At 40.8% G+C, this 19710-nt stretch overlaps 1 protein-coding gene across 1 annotated transcript in view; it reads right to left on the bottom strand.

The window, feature by feature from the left end:
- Positions 1-19710, bottom strand: part of LOC126480306 (RNA helicase aquarius) — a 346791-nt gene that overhangs the window by 50237 nt on the left and 276844 nt on the right. The window contains exons 20-21 of the mRNA XM_050103855.1: positions 6789-6913; positions 5781-5941 (exon numbers count right to left, since the gene is read on the bottom strand). Of these exons, the coding sequence (XP_049959812.1) occupies positions 5781-5941; positions 6789-6913 (286 nt within the window). The remainder of the gene's footprint in view (positions 1-5780; positions 5942-6788; positions 6914-19710) is intronic.

Here is a 19710-nt window from a genome sequence, read left to right as displayed (position 1 = left end):
GAACTTCCCCTCCTGTAACCCTCCTGGCCTCTACCTTCAACAGTCACTGTCCTTCACCTATCTATTCCCCTCTCCCTGTTCCCATCCCTGCACTGCACTGCACTGCACAGTCTTCACCAAGCACGCACACACACACACACACACACACACACACACACACACACACACACACACACACACACACAGTCTTCTTACTTCTCTCCTTTTCTGCACCTCCTCCTTCCCTCCCCCTCCCCTGCCTTCTGTCTAACCTCCCAACTGCACCTGCATGAGACTGGAATAGAAGAGAGAACGGATAGAGGTACTCAAGGTACCCTCTGCCACACACCATCAGGTGGCTTGCAGAGTATAGATGTAGATGTAGATGTAGCTGCCCTACTCTCTCCCCACCTCATCCCAGTATACTCCCATATGCAGCACTTCATTGTCCCCCAAACCTAACCTGCTATTCCTCCCCTTCCCCACCTTAGCCTCCTCCCACCCCACCACACAAACTACTTCTCCCATCATGCTATGTTGCTCGCAGTCGGTCTCAGCAGCCAGAGACAGTGGTCATGTGTATAGGAGTTGCATTTGCATGGACGTGTGTGTATGTTGTCTAATTCAGAAGAAAGCCTTCTGTCCAAAAGCTTACTTGTTTAGCAGTCTTTTTGTTGTGCCTGTCTGCGATTCAACATCTCTACTACTGGTGAGTAGCAATCTATCTTTTTCAGATTATAATAATGATTGCCTGCCTCCTTCATGACTTTATGTCACATTTATATAACGAAGGTCATTTCAAAAGTCCTGCACTGTGCATCCATGACCATTACAGTGGCATGATCAACATGAAATTCATGTTATTTGTGAGCGAGACTTTAGGTGTGATGGTAGTATATGTTTTTGCCGATTCACGTGGCTGTGTCAGTGACATTCAGTTTTATAATGGAAGCTGGAAGCAAGTCAAGTCAGATCACATATAATAATTAGCATTTCCACATCAAAATCGAATCCTTGTGTGGAAAGAACCCAATGGACATTTACAATGCTTTGAGAGCGGTGTGTGGGAATAGTTTAGCAGATCATAACACAGAATTACAGTGGTCTGCTCATTTCCATGCAGGTCAGGTATGCACTGAGGGCAACTCAAGAAGTGGAAAACCATGAATTTTAACAAATTACACCTCTAAGGTTATGGTTAATGCCATTTTCAGAAAGTATTGATGAAAAACATGTGGAAATTGCTTTTGAGAGGCCCAAATATCTGTCACTCCAGTCTACATAATAATGAATGAAAAGTTAAAGATGAGAAAAGTTGCTGTCTAATGGATTTCACATGATCTGAGTGAAGAGCAGAAGGTAGGTCGCAAGAGAATCACAGAAGAATTGCTCCAACAATATCAAACTGAAAGAGAACAGTTTCTGAAACGAATTGTTGCACTTGATGAAATCCATAAGTGAGATATTGAGCTAGAACTGAAGTCTCACACATCGCAATGGAAATGCTCCAACTCTCCACAGCTGAAAAAATTTGACCACCAACAAAGATGAAACTGATGATGATCCTTCTGTATGACATGAATGGAGTCATAGCTACAGAGTGCCCCAAAAAATGACTGAAAAGGCACATACTATAAGCTGTTTCAGCAAAATGTTTTGCACCCAAAACTTCATCAAAGAAGGTCTGACATGGTTGCAGCTGGTGTCCTTATTTTGTAAGATAATGCAGGCCCACATATTGCCCTTTCAATGAAAGAAATAAATGATAAACACATATGGTAAATACTTCCACACCCACTATACAATCCTAATATGAGCCCATCAGACATTTCATGTATTTCCCAAACTGAAGGAACAACTCCTTGGAAGATATTTTGATACGATTGGTGAACCTTCCAGTGAGGTGACCAGAGTCACTGTACAGCTCAACAATGAAGGTGACCTATACCAAATACAGAAGTTACCAAAACATCGAGAAGATGTCATAAGCAAGAGTGGACATTATATTGAAATCCTGTAAAGACATTCTGTAAACTTAATTATTTTCTTCAGTCCTATATTACAGTGTGTATAAGCTCTAAAACAACACCTCATATTTTAAGTCAAGTTGGTAGTTCAGGGAGGCCAAGTTATTATACATCATAGAAGAAAAGCGGGTTAGTTGACAATGAATTAATTTCAATTAAAACTGTTAAGTGAATGATGTAATTCCAAAATATACAAAGCTTCAATTTAATTCTGTAGCCTTAAATGTATGTAGTGTCAAGATAAAGTGTGAATATCTATCCATAAAAAGTGAAATTCGCATGGCACATAGGTCCTGACATTTGGCTGAGATTGCAGGTACTGTCTTATCCAATCACTTCTCCGACATTCTTCTTGGTTTCTTTCTTATGATCAATGGGAGTTGATTAGTCTCTTCCAGAAATGTAATGTTATTGCCAGAAGGCATGCCCGCAAACTATGGTTACTTGTGGACCAGCAGACCCGGATTAACACTGCTGATGTTGTCACTGCTAACAAAAACTCTTTTTGCAAATAGAGTAGTTAATCTTAAGGGCACAAATCTTTCTCATGATGAAAACTCTTTGTTACAAAAGGGCCCAAATTTCAAATTTCCTATAAGATAGATACTAGTATTATTTAAATAACTGTGGCAGAAGTGGAAGGCTTATGTGTGGTGCTTAACCTCTCACAACTTGTACAGAACACAATTGGTATGTCTACTCGAAAAGCACTTGGTAAACCTGTTCCTACAGGCTAAGGATTTTTAAACTGTAAAACCTAATTAACATCAGCAGATACAAAACTACAAGTGGGCTTAGAATGGTCAGACTCAGTTCAAAGATTTGGGCGAAATGAAAGAGTTAGACTCTTTAGCCTGAAATAAAAACCTTATTTTAGCTTTCAAAATTTTATAACATATAAAATAGCTATGATAGAGAAAAGGTTAATTGTTGGCTTATAAAAGAGGGGAAACATAAGCTAAGACCATTCTAAAATGTAATAAACAATCACAGTGTAGAATGTTTGTTTGTGTTTGTGGATAATGTATAATAATATTTTCTAATACTTGGGTGTGTATTTTGCAAGAATCTTGAATACACAAAAAGTAAATTGACTTCATGACACAATGGTCCACTACAAAGTAGCTGACGGTGAACCAATAATTCACATTCCTATATGTGAGACTGACAAATGTAAGAGGATGGGCAATTTCCTGAGGGATGACATAGCATGTCATCTTTGAACAAGGAAGGTGCTATTTAATTCTGGTCCCAATCTTTCTTCAGGAAATGGTCCTGTAATTAAAGGGATGGCACATAACGATTCTTTGATGGGAATGATTAAGATGTGAGATAGAAAGTGACCCTTAACTTATTTGGAAAACTTAGTTTAAATACCAATATCATTCTGTAGTAGAAAGAAAAGAAAAAGAGTATGATTGGTTATTATTATATTAATTTTGTTTATTTAGCAGGATGAGAATATTTGCGTAAGCGGAAGTGATATGTTATCTTAGACATTACGTAATTAATCTCTGCAGGTGGTTTTTGACAGATGCGACTGTTTTGTTTTGACAACAACTAGCTGTAAGTTCGTTCTGATTATGTATATAGTAATATCAAAACAATAATAATGAATTTACTTGGATTTCAACAATCATTTCATTGTAAACTTTGAATCTTAAACATAGTTTCATTTATTTAGAACTGAAAAATAGTTTGAACTTCAGTTTGTTGATGTGGTCTGGTATTGTGGTGAAGCTCTGTTACATGATGTAACACAGCAAATGTGTTTGTTATTTATCCTCAACAAAATGTACCTGAATCTTGCTGCATACAAAGTCTGATATTTGAGAGGTGAAACCAATTTCTCACTGACATAATCATGTTGTTGTTGTTGTGGTTTTCAGTCCTGAGACTGGTTTGATGCAGCTCTCCATGCTACTCTATCCTGTGCAAGCTTCTTCATCTCCCAGTACCTACTGCAACCCACATCCTTCTGAATCTGCTTAGTGTATTCATCTCTTGGTCTCCCTCTACGATTTTTACCCTCCACGCTGCCCTCCAATGCTAAATTTGTGATCCCTTGATGCCTCAAAACATGTCCTACAACCGATCCCTTCTTCGTGTCAAGTTGTGCCACAAACTTCTCTTCTCCCCAATCGTATTCAATACCTCCTCATTAGTTACGTGATCTACCCACCTTATCTTCAGCATTCTTCTGTAGCACCACATTTCGAAAGCTTCTATTCTCTTCTTGTCCAAACTAGTTATCGTCCATGTTTCACTTCCATACATGGCTACACTCCATACAAATATTTTCAGAAACGACTTCCTGACACTTAAATCTATACTCGATGTTAACAAATTTCTCTTCTTCAGAAACGATTTCCTTGCCATTGCCAGTCTACATTTTATATCCCCTCTACTTCGACCATCATCAGTTATTTTACTCCCTAAATAGCAAAATTCCTTTACTACTTTAAGTGTCTCATTTCCTAATCTAATTCCCTCAGCATCACCCGATTTAATTTGACTACATTCCATTATCCTTGTTTTGCTTTTGTTGATGTTCATCTTATATCCTCCTTTCAAGACACTGTCCATTCCATTCAACTGCTCTTCCAAGTCCTTTGCTGTCTCTGACAGAATTACAATGACATCGGCGAACCTCAAAGTTTTTACTTCTTCTCCATGAATTTTAATACCTACTCCGAATTTTTCTTTTGTTTCCTTTACTGCTTGCTCAATATACAGATTGAATAACATCGGGGACAGGCTACAACCCTGTCTCACCCCTTTCCCAACCACTGCTTCCCTTTCATGCCCCTCGACTCTTATAACTGCCATCTGGTTTCTGCACAAATTGTAAATAGCCTTTAGTATTTTGCAGCTGTGACTTATTAAACTGATAGTTCGGTAATTTTCACATCTGTCAACACCTCCCTTCTTTGGGATTGGAATTATTACATTCTTCTTGAAGTCTGAGGGTATTTCGCCTGTCTCATACATCTTGCTCATCAGATGGTAGAGTTTTGTCATGACTGGCTCTCCCAAGGCCATCAGTAGTTCCAATGGAATGTTGTCTACTCCCGGGGCCTTGTTTTGACTCAGGTCTTTCAGTGCTCTGTCAAACTCTTCACCCAGTATCTTATCTCCCATTTCGTCTTCATCTACATCCTCTTTCATTTCCATAATATTGTCCTCAAGTACAGCGCCCTTGTATAAACCCTCTATATACTCCTTCCAACTTTCTGCCTTCCCTTCTTTGCTTAGAACTGGGTTGCCATCTGAGCTCTTGATATTCATACAAGTGGTTCTCTTCTCTCCAAAGGTCTCTTTAATTTTCCTGTAGGCAGTATGTATCTTACCCCTAGTGAGACAAGCCTCTACATCCTTACATCTGTCCTCTAGCCATAATCATGTTAAGTTTCAGATAGTATAAGTCTCAGGTCTTTATCATTGTGCTTCATAACTTGCCAAATAATGGACAATCATTTAATGCCTTGCTCAGAATGAAATAAGTCAATTTTTAATTTGGTGATGCAGTGCTCTTGTTAAATTGGAGAGAACAAACATATACACCTTCAACAAAGCTTATAAAATGTGCTGTTGCACTATCTTGATGCTGCTCACCAATATGATCTGCCTTCGTCTGACTTGCAATTAAAGCAAATGTAAATGAATAGCATTTTAGTCAAAAAAAGCGAGACTACAATATCCATACAGACCAAAGGAAATTTTGTTTAAAGAAATAATACACAGACAAAAGAACAACCAGTCCTCTTTACCTACCAAGATCAACAAGTTCTCTCCGCTTAAGAGCAGCGTGGGTACATGTCATAGCTATCACCTTTGCCTCCTTTACAAGTAGATATTTTGATCTATCCAATCCACTTCTCAACAGCTCAAATGCTCGGAATTCCTCAAGCTGTGTGAAAATCTTTTCTATGTATCTGTAACACAAATGTGCCAATATTGCCATTATATTTAAATAAATACAAAACAGTTTCGTTATACTTATGAACCTCAAGAAAATAACATCGGATTGTTATCTGAATTACATTTTGACTATCAGACCATTTTCAATAAAATAAAACTGAAAAACATAATAATTATTCTGGAGACAAGAAATAAGACAGTATAAATGAAATCAATCTAAATCTTACACTCAATATGCATAGTAAAAACACTTACTGAACAAATTTTAAAATGCTGTTGAACACATTACAGCTGCTGTGCACATTAAATTAAACCAAAACTCTATGTCCTTTGGACATGCACATCAAAAGGAACATTGCCTCATATTTTGGAATAACACAGGCACTGCAGTACTGTATTTATCTACCGACACCACACAAGTGACTTTCAAGTAAAGTGTCTCGCCTGTACAACAATGTACATAATGGATGTACGAGTACAAGTTGCAGCCACATGGTTGATGATGTATGGAAGTTTGGGTCTCGCCATGAGTAGTACTCAGATGGCCAGCTTGGGATATGCAGGAAATTCGGGTTTGAATGCCGGTCTGGCACAATTTTAATTGTCGTCAGTCCATTATACAGCTCATGGTTGTCCATATTTGCAATTGCGAATTCATTTCACGTATTTCATAATGGCTGTAGTCACCACAGTACCTCTTCCTTTGGACATGCATGCACGTTGAAATGAACATTGTGTTTTAATTCTGAATAACACAGGCACTGTAATATCAAACCTATAAAATTGTGTTCAAAACAAGTATTCCTTGTGTGCATGTGTTTGTAGGTATGTGCATCTGTTTTTTTTTTTTTTTTTTTTTACCTGAAACAACCTTCAGCAATTTCCATGTCTTCCTCATATGATCTTTGTTTGAAAAGAGGTTTTGGTGCATTGTCGAAGAAGCAATGAAAGGGAAATTCATCTTTTATTGTTTTCACAGGAACTATCTGCAGACATAAAAAACAATATAAGTTCACTATCTTGCACTTTCATGTCAACAAGCAAACATTATGTTCAAGCCTCACTCAGATCTCACTAAACAGATTCTAGTTCCCAAATACAAAGAAATATCACTATGATCTGAAAAGACAAACATTCAGTGTATTTACACTTTTGTTGCTTAAAAATTGCACCAGATTTTGAATTGCAAAAATGTCAGACAAATTTCTTCAATAAACTCACTTTCCTAAAATTCAAGAACTAACTACTCTCATCAGTACCAATTTACAACGTACAGTATATCTGAAATGCCAAAGTTTTCTACTTGAAACAATTTCTAAAAGTTTTCAGAAACATAGCAGAACGTCACAATTCATATTTCAAGGCATCAGAGCCTTGGTGAATAACACCTTGAAATACTATCTCATCAATAAAGAGCAGAAGTAAAAATTTGGGAACCTGTGAACTATAAACCATGAGTATCTGTTTCATAAGCCAGGGGAGATTGTCAACATCATCTTCAAATGTCATCTTCCAAATGTGAAGGTAATAATCAATCAAATCATAGGTGTGTGTTTGTATAACAATAGTACCTACAACAATGGTTTTGTAAAGTATCTGATGTGCTTTTCAATCAAATATTTGCAACAATAGTCATGACACGTTTCACATCCTCTGTGATTTCAAAACTGGCTGATCCAAGCACCACTCATGCAGTAAACAAAGGAAGCCCAGTGAGATTTTATATATCTGCAGCCACTGTAAATATGTCACACTCATATTACATTCTGTGAAGTATTGTTATGTGACTAGGAGAGAGATGCATTAGTGTGAAGGTTAACTCCAAATGTTATGAATAATGAATATAAACTACTCCAACATATACGTGGTGTATACCCTGTTTCCAGGCAACCCCTGTATTGACTTCTGAAGTCAAGTGGAGACCCCTCCCCCCCCCCCCTTTTGAGTCATCAGTCTTCTGACTGATTTCATGTGGCCTGCCACGAATCCCTCTCCTGTGCCAACCTCAACTCAGAGTAGTACTTGCAACATACGTCCTCAACTATTTGCTGGGTATATTCCAATCTCTGTCTTCCCCTACAGTTTTTGCCCTCTACAGCTCCCTCTAGTACCATGGAAGTCATTCCCTGATGTTGTAACATATGTCCTATCATCCTATCCCTTCTCCTTGTCTGTGTTTTTCACATATTCCTTTCCTCTCTGATTCTATGCAGAGTGTCCTCATTCCTTACCCCGTCAGCCCACTTAATTTTCAACATTTGTCTGTAGCACTAAATCTCAAATGCTTCAATTCTCTTCTGTTCTGGTTTACCAACACTCAATGTTTCACTACCATACAATACTCTGCTCCAAATGTACAGTCTCAGAAATTTCTTCCTCAAATTAAGGCCTATGTTTGATACTAGAAGACTTGCTCTTGACCAGGAATGGCCTTCTTTTCTTGCCATTGTTAGTCTGCTTCTGGTGTCCTCCTTGCTCCATCTGTCATTGGTTATTTTGTTGCCTAGGTAGCAGAATTCCTTACCTTAATCTACTTCATGACAATCGATCCTGATGTTAAGTTTCTTGCTGTTCTCATTTCTGATACTTCTAATTGCTTTTGTCTTTTTTTTTATTTTTTCATTTACTCTCAGTCCATATTCTGTGCTCATTAGACTGCTCTTTCCATTCAGCAGATAATGTAATTCTTCTTCCCTTTCACTCAGGATGGCAATGTCATCAGCAAATCATATCATTGATATCCTTTCACCTTGAATTGTAATTCCACTCCTGAATCTTTCTTTTATTTCCATTATTGCTTCTTCGATGTACACTTTGAACAGTATGGGTGAATGACTAGATCCTTGTCTTACATCCTTTTTAATCGAAGCACTTCGTTCTTGGTTGTTCAGTCTCATTATTACCTCTTGGCTCTTTTACATACTGTGTACTACCCATCTCTCCCTATTGCTGACCCCTATTTTTCTCAGACATTGTCAAACGCTTTTTCCAGGTCAACAAATCCTATGAACGTGTCTTGACTTTTCCTTAGTCTTGCTTCCATTATCAACCACAACATCAGAATTACCTCTCTGGTGCCTTTACTTTTCCTAAAGCCTAATTGATCGTCATCTAAGACATCCTCAAGTTTGTTTTCCATTCTTCTGCATATGATTCTTGTCAGTAACTTGAATGCATGAGCTGTCAAACTGATTGTGCGATTATTCTTGCACCTGTCGGCTTTTGCAGTCTTTGGAATTGTGAGGATGATATTTCTATGAAAGTCAGATGGTATGTTGCCAGACTCATATATTCTACACACCAGCGTGAATAGTCGTTTTGTTGCAACTTCCGCCAATGATTTTAGAAATTCTGATGGAATATTGTCTATCCCTTCTGCTTTATTTGTTCGTAAGTCCTCCAAAGCTCTCTTAAATTCTGATTCTAATACTGGATCCCCCATCTCAACTAAATCAACTCCTGTTTCTTCTTTTATCACATCAAGCCTCACAGAGGCCTTCATTGTACTCTTTTCACCTATTGGCTCTCTCCTCTGCATTTAACAGTGGAATTCCCATTGCACTCTTAATGATACCACCCTTGCTTTTAATTTCAACAAAGTATGTTTTAACTTTCCTATGTGCTGAGTCAATGAGTCAGTCCTTATGACAATCATTTCTTTTTCAATTTCTTCACAATTTTCATGCAGCCATTTCGTCATAGCTTCCCTACTCTTCCTATTTACTTCATTTCTCAGCAACTTGTCTTTCTGTATTCCTGAATTTCCCTGGACATCTTTGCACCTCCTCCTTTCATTGATCAACTGACGTATTTCTTCTGTTACCCATGATTTCTTCGCAGTTACCTTCTTTGTGCCTATGTTTTTCTTTCCAATTTTTGTAACCGCCCTTTTTAGCGATGTCCATTCCTCTTCAACTGTACTGAGCTATTCATTATTGCTGTATCTATAGCCTTAAAGAACTTCAAGCGTATCTCATCATTCCTTAGCACTTTAGTATCCCACTTCTTTGTGTAATGATTCTTCCTGACTAATCTCTTAAATTTCAGCTTGCCCTTCATCACTACTACATTGTGATCTGTGTCTATATCTGTTCCTGGGTATTCCTTACAACTCAATATCTGATTTCGGAGTCTAGGTCTCACCATGATGTAATCTAACTGAAATCTTCCTGTATCACTCATCCTTTGCCAAGTATACCTACTCCTCTTATAATTCTTGAACAGAATATTCACTATTACTAGCAGAAATTTATTACAGAACTCAATTAGTCTTTCTCTTCTCTCACTCCTTGTCCCAAGCCCATATTCTCCTATAACCTTTTCTTCTACCCCTTCCCCTACAACTGTATTCCAGTCCCCCTTGACTATTAGATTTTCATCTCCCTTTACGTATTGTATTACCCTTTCAATATCATCATATGCTTTCTCTATTCCTTCAGCTGCAGCTTGTGACATTGGCTTGTCTACCTGAGCTATTGTTGTCGATGTTGGTTTGCTGTTGATTCTGATAAGAACCCTATCACTGAACTGTTTGCAGTAACACACTCTCTGCCCTACCTTCCTATTCATAACAAATCATATTCCCAGTATACCACTTTCTGTTTCTGTTTGTATTATTCTATACTCATCTGACCAGAAATCCTTGTCTTCTTTTCATTTCACCTCACTGACACCTACTATATCTAGATTGAGCCTTTGCATTTCTCTTGTCAGATTTTCTAGCATCCCTATGAAGTCCAAGCTTCTGACATTCCATGCCATGACTCTTAGAACATTATCCTTCCGTTGGTTATTCAATCTTTTTCTTATTGTCACCTCCCCCTTGGCAGTCCCCTCCCAGAGATCCGAACAGGGTCTGTTCTGGAATCTTTTGCCAATGGAGAGATCATCATGACATTTTCTCAATTACAGGCCACATGTCCTGTGGATACATGATTTGTGTCTTTAATGCAGTGGTTTCCATTGCCTTCTGCATCCTCATGCCATTGATCATTGTGGATTCTTCTGCCTTTAGAGGCAGTTTCCCACCCCAAGGACAAGAGAGTGTCCTGAACCTCTGTCTGTTCTTCTGCCCTCTTTGACAAGGCCGTTGGCAGCATGAGGGTGACTTCTTATGCTGGAAGTCCACAGAAAACTATAAAGTCCTGTTGTGCACAAACACTGAATTTATCTAGACAAACATGTTTGTAGAACAACCCATATGAGCATTTGGGCTCTTTAGCTTTTAATAAATGACTTCCCAATTAAGAATGTTCGAATAACATCAACTTCACTTCATTGTGTTCTATGACGGTTCACAAATTCTGATACAAAATCAGATTTTTGTCTATCCCTGCCGGAATTAGTTCATAAAAACTTCATACCTGATGTGGAGTTCTACTGATAAACATGATCCAGTATACTGTTTACTGGACACTACAGATTATCTACCCTGCTATGAAATACAATATAATTTCAGTCACAAAAACAAGCAAGGTTACTCAAAAATGGAAGAGGATATATAAAATCTTTATTTAATGCTAACCACAAGATAGAAAAATGCTGTACAATGAAAAGTTCTAAGTTGACTGTACTAAATTGAGCAGTGTGTGATGCTGTGAAAATCTTAGAGCAGTTCATGACACATTTTACGTTAGACTTATAGCCTCAACAATTTTAAGCTTCCATATGGTGTCCATGAATACACACAGTACTGAGACAAGTGAAAACCACAAGGAATAATATCAGATGGTATAGGGTGACACCGAAAACAAACATGGTCTTGTAGTGAGACAAGCCTCTCATGCGTACATTCGTACATTCGCACACGCGCGCACGCACACACACACGCACACAGCAGGAACCTGCACAACCACAACAGCAAAACATAAGATGACTGCATCTAGAAATATCAACACAACACGCAGATGAAAATATATTCAGTGTCAGTGAAGTGCAGTGTACTAAAAGTAAAACACAGATGTATAAAACAACATTAGTAACGAAGTACAAAACAAAATTTATGAGTAATAACTGAAATTTAATACTGTTTAATAGCAGTAATGTAAAATATGAGAACTTTATATTATCTTTGCACACAGTTTTGTAACAAAAACCCAATTATTACAACAGCCAATGAAGATGCTTTGAAATAAAGTGAAATGTTTATGGCCTAAAAAAACTTTTATTACAGTCATAAAATACGATATACAACCCATATTACTTGTGCAGCTACGATAGCAGAGAAGACGCCTATAAACAAAAAGGTAACATGTAAATTCCTTGAATCTGGAAGAATGTACAGAGCATAAGCAAGTAATTTTAATCTTCAAATACATTATATTAATAACCACACATTTGATGGGAGCTGCTTTTTGACAGTAATTTATATTATTGGATTAGTTCGAGAATTTGCCCATCATCAGCAGTATGTTCTGATTTTTAGCGTACGCCAAAGGTATTGTTTTGTTATAATCATATTGTGCTTGTGTGAAAGTATGTGTTTTCTACTTTAGGGGAAGGCCTTTTAGCTGGAAGCCCAAATGTATAGTAGTCTTTTCGTTGTGCCCATCTGTGACTCAACATCTCTTCTATAGGGTGAGTAGCAATCTGTCCTTTTCATAATCTTTATAGAAAGAGTAATGGTAATGGTTGATGGAATCTTTTTGCAAAGGACAATCCACCAGAAATTGTAATGTTAACAATAATTGAAATGCTGGGGGAAACTGAACATCCTCCAAGTCTTCCACTGTGAGAGACATGCTATAATTTAATGATGACATCAATCCCCTAATAAATCTTCATTAAGATTATTATCTAAATGAGTGCTTGCATATTTTCAGGAATAAACTATGAATGAAGAATTTAAAGTGTTCTAGAATGGGTTTTGTAGATTTGACTTATTACTTGGCAAATCTTGTGAGGGTTTATACAGTTTTCTACTGGGTGGTAATAATAATTACTGACATCAGTTTTGTACAAGAGAGTTAGTACTATTTTGAATTTGAACAAACTATGGTTAGGTTTACATAATTTCTGTAAGGCGGAAGATTAACTTAGTATAGTAGCCAATTTAATTGCTTAACATGAATTGCCAAAGGACTTAGGATTAAGTTAGAGGTGCAACTGACTAATAGGCCCTCTTTGTAGTTTAACCAACATGTGTGAATGAACTGAAGCACTGTGCAAGTAGCTTTAAGGTTAATATATGTTATTTTTTCCACACTTAAAAGAATTAGAAAAGGGATTATATAAATGACAACTTTAGAAAAATGACAGGACAGTCTCTGGGTAAAGCATACAAGCGCATTAGCACCAAAAAGAGAACTTCCCATTTGTTCTTTATTCTGAAAGTAATAATGCAGCAAATGATGTAGAGAACAAGGAAAACATAATTGTACCACATTGTTATATAGTTTAACTGTGACAGGTCCCTCAGTGTAGGATCTAGTTGCATTGGTATTATTTACGCTTCAGTGAAGACGCAAGGAGAATAATAAATGAATATGTGAAATATTACATTCACTGCAAAGATGATATGCTGAGTTTTAGTAGACATGCACAACAAAAAGGCTGTTACACACTAAGCTCTCAGCCAAAACATTCATCAGAAAAGAAAAAAAACACACGCATTCACACACATAAGTGCTATCTCTGGCTGCTAAGGCCAGACTGAAAATGAGACACATCAAATGGGAGTAACAGTCTGTAGTGGAGTGGGGAGGCGGGGCGGGGGGGGGGGGGGGGAGAGGAAACAGTGTTGCCAAGTGAAGCATGCAGGGATGAAATATGGCAGACAAGGCTGCTTGGCGCAGTGTTGGGAGACTTTGGGGGAGAGAGGGAAAGTTCAAAAAGGGAGTGGAAAGGAGAGAAGTGAGACGGAGAAAAAGACTGGTGGGTGCATTGGCAAAGCGCAGTGCACAGTGAGAGTGAGGGGACATGAGTTGGGAGGAGGTGTTGGGACAGAGAGGATGGAAGATGTTGGGTGGAGGGTATCAGGACAGTAGGTCGATATGATTTAGGGCGTGGAGAATGTGTTGCAAGAATAAACCCCAACTGCGCACTTCAGAAAAGCTGATGGTAGAAGGGAGGATACTGATGGCCTGAGATGTGAAGCAGTCACTGAAATAAAGTACGTTATGTTCGGCTGCCTGTTGTGCAACAGGGTGGTCCACTTTGTTCATGGCCACAATTTCATGGTGACTATTCATTCTGTTAGATAGGTGGTTGGTAGTCATGACTGATGCAGAGTTGGTACACGACATGGCTACTTTCACAAGTGGTCCTGCCTTTGATGGAATAGTATAAGTCTGTGATAGAAACAGAAGTGCTGGATGGGTAAATTGGATAGGTCTTGCACCTGGGTCTTACACAACTGTCCCTGTGTGGCTAGGCCGTATGGGGGGGATTTTTTTTTTTTTTTTTGTGTGTGGAAGGGTTGGCAGCTATCGAAATGCAAGTACTGTGGACAGAGGTGTCGATGGAGCCCTAAGAGAGGTGTATATCAATGTCCAGGAAGGTTACATCCTGGTTGAGAAGGACCAAGTGAAGTGGATGGGAGTGAAGGTGCTGAGGTTGTGAAGGAAAAAAGATAGGGTGGCCCTAGGTCCAGATCATTAAGATATCATCAATGAACCTGACTGAACCACATCATGGGTTTGTGATCTTGGGAGGCTAGGAGGTTTCCTCTATGTGGACCAAAAACAGGTTGGCATAGGAAGCTATCATGCATGTGACCATGGCTGCACTGCGGATTTGTTTGTATAGCTTCCCTTCAGAGGAGAAGTAGTTGTGTGTTAGGATATAGTAACTGAGATGTATGAGGTATGATATAGTGGGTTTGGAGTCTGAAGGACTACTATCAGTGATGATGGTCTTTTATTAATTGAAGAGTGCTGAAATCTTTACCTAGCCACACCAACTGTTACACTGCGGCAGTCTGTAACCTATGACACAGGGTGACACAGAATAACGGGAATGTTTGAAATGAGTAGTGGCAGCCATGGGCAGGTTGCAGCATTGCGGGTTCATGCCAGTCAGCAAGTAAACAGTCCGCCATTTCAGTGATCATGGATCAGTGGAACAGACAACAGCGTGCAATAGCCATAAAAATGTTTTATAAGAACAATGATAGTGTGGCAGCCGCGCAGAGGGAGTTCCAATGTTTTTATAATTTAGGACGTCATGATGCCATTCCGTTGAAACACACGATAAAATGTTGGATTAATAACTTTGAAGAGACTGGATCTGCCCTCAAGAAGAAACCAACAGAACGATATAGTGGGTTTGGAGTCTGAAGGACTACTATCAGTGATGATGGTCTTTTATTAATTGAAGAGTGCTGAAATCTTTACCTAGCCACACCAACTGTTACACTGCGGCAGTCTGTAACCTATGACACAGGGTGACACAGAATAATTTAAAATTTCATCTATACAAACTACAGATGGTGCAACTATTGAAGGACAATGATTACCGCTTACAAATTGGATTCTGTCAACGAATGATAACAAAAATAAACAATGATGCTGAATTTATAAACAAGTTGTGGATGTCAGATGCGGCACATTTTCATCTCACAGGTTATGGGAATAAACAGAACTACCGTTACTGGACAAACACAAATCCTAATGACATTCACGAGCACCCTTTACATGCCAGTAAAATGACAGTACGGTGTAGTGTTTCATCACATGGGATTATCGGACTGTATTTTTTCGCAAATGAACAGGGAAACACAATAACTGTCAATGCCAATTGTTGCAGGGAGATGTTATAAACTTTAGTTACTCCTGCATTGAACAATTTTCCAAATGTTTGAGAAGCCTGATTTCAACAGGATGGAGTGACATCACATGGCAATCAATGGTACATGTGTGAGAATTGTTTCGCAACCGTGTGATCTCACGATTCGGTAACATTACCTGGCCCCCTAGATTGCCACATTTATCTGTTTGTGATTTTTTCTTGTGGGGCTACCTGAAGAGCAAAGTCTACATGACTTGATCAAGAGCCATGGATGAGTTAAAACACAGAATTCTGGATGCAGTTCACAGTATCCCAGCTGAGATGTTGCAGCGGTCTATGAGGAATCTCAACAGCAGATTTCACGAATGTATTTGTATAGGACGACACCATCTAAAGGATGTAATTTTTTAAATATGATGAATGCCATCTATGTTTCGTAAATGGCAAAGTTGTAAGGTTTCAATTACTATGAATACAATTTCTTTCCTTCATCACTCCTAGTTTTATTGGATTGTGGAAATGTTCCCATTTTTCTGTGTCACCCTGTATTTGCACCAGAAAGTGCAACTCAAAAGTTGTGAAACTGGTTGTGTGGCTTTATAAGTGACCTGAACAAATACAGCTACAGTGGACCATTGGACATGTCATTCAGTTTCACTTTAAAAGTTTTAACACCTGCATTTAAAAACTGTTCACTGTATGATGCATCAAGGAATCATGTATAACTATTTCGGCTGCAGTTGTCCTAGTTTTAAAATTATCTGAAGGACGATGGGAAAGGTGGTGTTAGATGGCAACAAGACCTTAGGCATGAAGGGTGTTGGTGTATAGGGAAGTGATGAGCAGGTATCCAGGAGGTAAAGGGGTGGGGACAGTGGGGAGTCAGTGAAAGAAGGGGTTGATTTCTTTGATGTGGGAAGCTAGATTTTCGACACTGCTCTCTGCAATGTATCCACCAATCTTTTCCCCTTCTCTGCTCCTCTCCTTTCTGCTCCCTTTCTTTCCCTTCCTTCCCGGCCCCACAGCCTCCCAACATCACACCAGGTAGCATGTCTGCCATGTCAAGTCTCTGCATGCTCTAACAGGCAGCACTGTTTCCTCTTCCCCTGCCTGTACCCTACTATCCCTTCCCCTTACCTGCTCTGTTATCGATTGTTGCTCCCATTTGCCATGTTTCAGTTTCAGTCTGGCCTGAGCAACCAGAAATAGTGGTCATGTGTGAGTGAGAGATGTGCTTGCTTGTGTGAATGCAGGTTTGTTCCTTTCCTGATGAAGCCTTTGGCTGAAAGCTTAATGTGTAACAGCCTTTTTATTGTAACTCTTCAGGCTTTCCCGGTGAGATCTTGACATGTGGAATAATCGGGTCTACTGCCGGATGTTTGTGTCGCTCTGGCACAATATTTCGGCCATGTAACTCGTTGCCTTCTTCAGGTGCTACCTGAGACTGCCGTATTGGAGGATCTTGTCCAGTATTTATGCCCAGAGGGCGCTGGGTGCTCTCTTTGCCGTCCGCCCCCGCCTGGCACTGCTTGTAATGTGTTGTCTCTTCCCCGGTGTTCCCTCGGGCGTCCGCACCCGACTTGGGCGCCATCTGTGGCAGCTCTCTGAGGTCTGTTCTGTGTCGGGCATTCCATTTGCGGTCCGCGCCATCCAGGTGCTGCTCCTGAGGTTTTTACCCCTCCCTGGTGCTCTCACGGACATCCGTGCCCGCCTCGTCCACCATCTGTGGTCGTGACAAATGTCTGGGGCCAGACCCACATGCGGCGTTCCGTTCGTGGTCCGCGCCCGCTTGGCGCTGCTCCCGAGGTGTTGGCACTTCCCTGGTGCTCCGACGGTCGTCCGTGCTTGACTTGTTCATCATCTGCGGTCGTGGCGGCTGTCAGAGGCCCGTCCTGCGTCGGGAGTTGTGTTCGCGGTCCGCACCCGCTTGGCGCTACTCCTGCAGTGTTACTACTTCTTGAGGAGTTTGTTGGTTCATTTCATTGAGCCCTGATAAGCTCCAGAGCCGGACTCCACGCCAAGCTGAGCTGATAACCGCTGTCTCGGTTTGTTAGGTTGTCTGTGAACTTGATCTCGATGGCCTCCATTATGACACTGTCCCAAAATCTTGGCGTCTGTGTTACAATTTTGGTGTTGTTATAGTCCATTGAGTGGCCGAGCTCCAGACAGTGCTCCGCTATGGCAGATTTTGTTGCCTGTCCGAGTCTGGTGTGCCTCTGGTGTTCTTTGCACCTGACGTCCACCATCCTGGTTGTCTGGCCAATGTATGACTTTCCACACTGGCACGGGATGTTGTAAATGCCTGGTTTACGTAGCCTCAGGTCGTCCTTTACACTCCCTAGCATGGTCACAATTTTGGAGGGTGGACAGAAGACACACTTTATAACATATTTTGAAAGAATTCTGCTGATCTTTGCAGAAACAGGTCCACCATATGGCAGGTATGCCACCTTCTTCGCCTCCTCTTGTGTACCCTGTGGTTGACTGGTAGTCGAAGTGCCCTTTGGATGTCTGTGGAGGAGTATCCATTTCTGCTGAACACCAGCTGTAGATGTTCTATCTCTGTGGCCTGGCGGGCGCAGACCACGAACGGAATGCCCAACACAGGACAGGCCTCAGAGAGCTGCCACAGATGGCGCCCAAGTCGGGCGCGGACGTCCGAGGGAACACTGGGGAAGAGACAACACATTACAAGCAGCGCCAGGCGGGTCCAGACAGCAAAGAGAGCACCCAGCGCCCTCTGGGATAAATACTGGACAAGATCCTCCAACACGGCAGTCTCAGGTAGCACCTGAAGAAGGCAACGAGTTACATGGCCGAAGTATTATGCCAGAGCGACACAAACATCCGGCAGTGGACCCAATTATTCCACATGTCAAGATCTCGTCGGGAAAGACTGAAGAGTTACATCAGAAGACTCTACGGGGAGGAGATGTACCATAATATCAAGAAGCTGGATAAGCTTCGACAGAGGAAGGGGATGATACTGAGTTCTCTCAGTTTCCTTCTGAGATGCCGAGAGGGGGATGTAGTTCCTGTCTTCACCAGGTTCAAGCATCATGTTAACACCAGAATGCCGAACAGAATCAAACACCGAGCCAGCCTCGTGCTGGTAAGAGAAAGAGTGCGTGAGATGCACCACTGCCTAGATGTCACGTCTAGGGATTTGCTGTATCTCCACCTTTCCACAGCAGCCACCCTGACCCGTGAAGACTGGGACCAGGTTGATGGTGCCTCCTGGTCCTTGGCGGAATGCACCATGAGGAAATCAACAGCATGTCAACAGACCAAGTTTGAGCGCCTTAACAACAAGGTACAACAGGATGGGGACACACGGACAGTGGTCAACCTGAGCGACAAGCAGCTTGATGAGGCCACCTCAAAAGCACTCAGCAAGCGCCTCAACTTTGCAGTGACACCCAGAAGCATATCTGTTGCAGCCTTCAGCAGTTCGGTTGAGCAAGTCGTCAACACGCTACCTTCCAACATGTCTGAAGAGATCCACAGGGAGACCTGCAGGGCACTCACCAGGACGAAGCCCCCCAAATCCAACATCTCGAGCCAGGAGAGGGTGGCACTCAGGCAGCTACAGGAGGATGACAGCATTGTAGTTCTGCCAGCTGATAAGGGTAACTCCACGGTCATCTTAAACAAGTTGGAGTATGATACAAAGGTGCAACAACTTCTGGAAGACACTGCTTACAAACCACTAGATGGTTACCCCACTGACAAGGTGGACAAGAAGACCCAGAAGTTGCTGAAGGAGACAGGTCTACCTGAACGGGTCACCAAGAAGCTTTATCCCAAAGCACCTATACCACCCAGACTCTATGGACTCCCCAAGGTCCATAAGGAGGGGATCCCTCTTCGACCTATTGTCAGTAACATCGGCGCAGCGACATACCTCACTGCACAATACCTGAAGAAGATATTGTCACCATATGTGGGCAAATGTGCACACCACATTCGGAACTCGGAGGACTTCCTACAACGGCTAAGGCAGCTACACATCGTGGACTCTGACATCATGGTCAGTTTTGATGTGGTGTCGCTCTTC

This window comes from Schistocerca serialis, chromosome 1 (assembly GCF_023864345.2).
Source record: "Schistocerca serialis cubense isolate TAMUIC-IGC-003099 chromosome 1, iqSchSeri2.2, whole genome shotgun sequence".
NCBI lineage: Eukaryota > Metazoa > Arthropoda > Insecta > Orthoptera > Acrididae > Schistocerca > Schistocerca serialis.
Note: the sequence above shows the minus strand (reverse complement) of the source record. Positions and strands in the feature narration are given on the sequence as shown.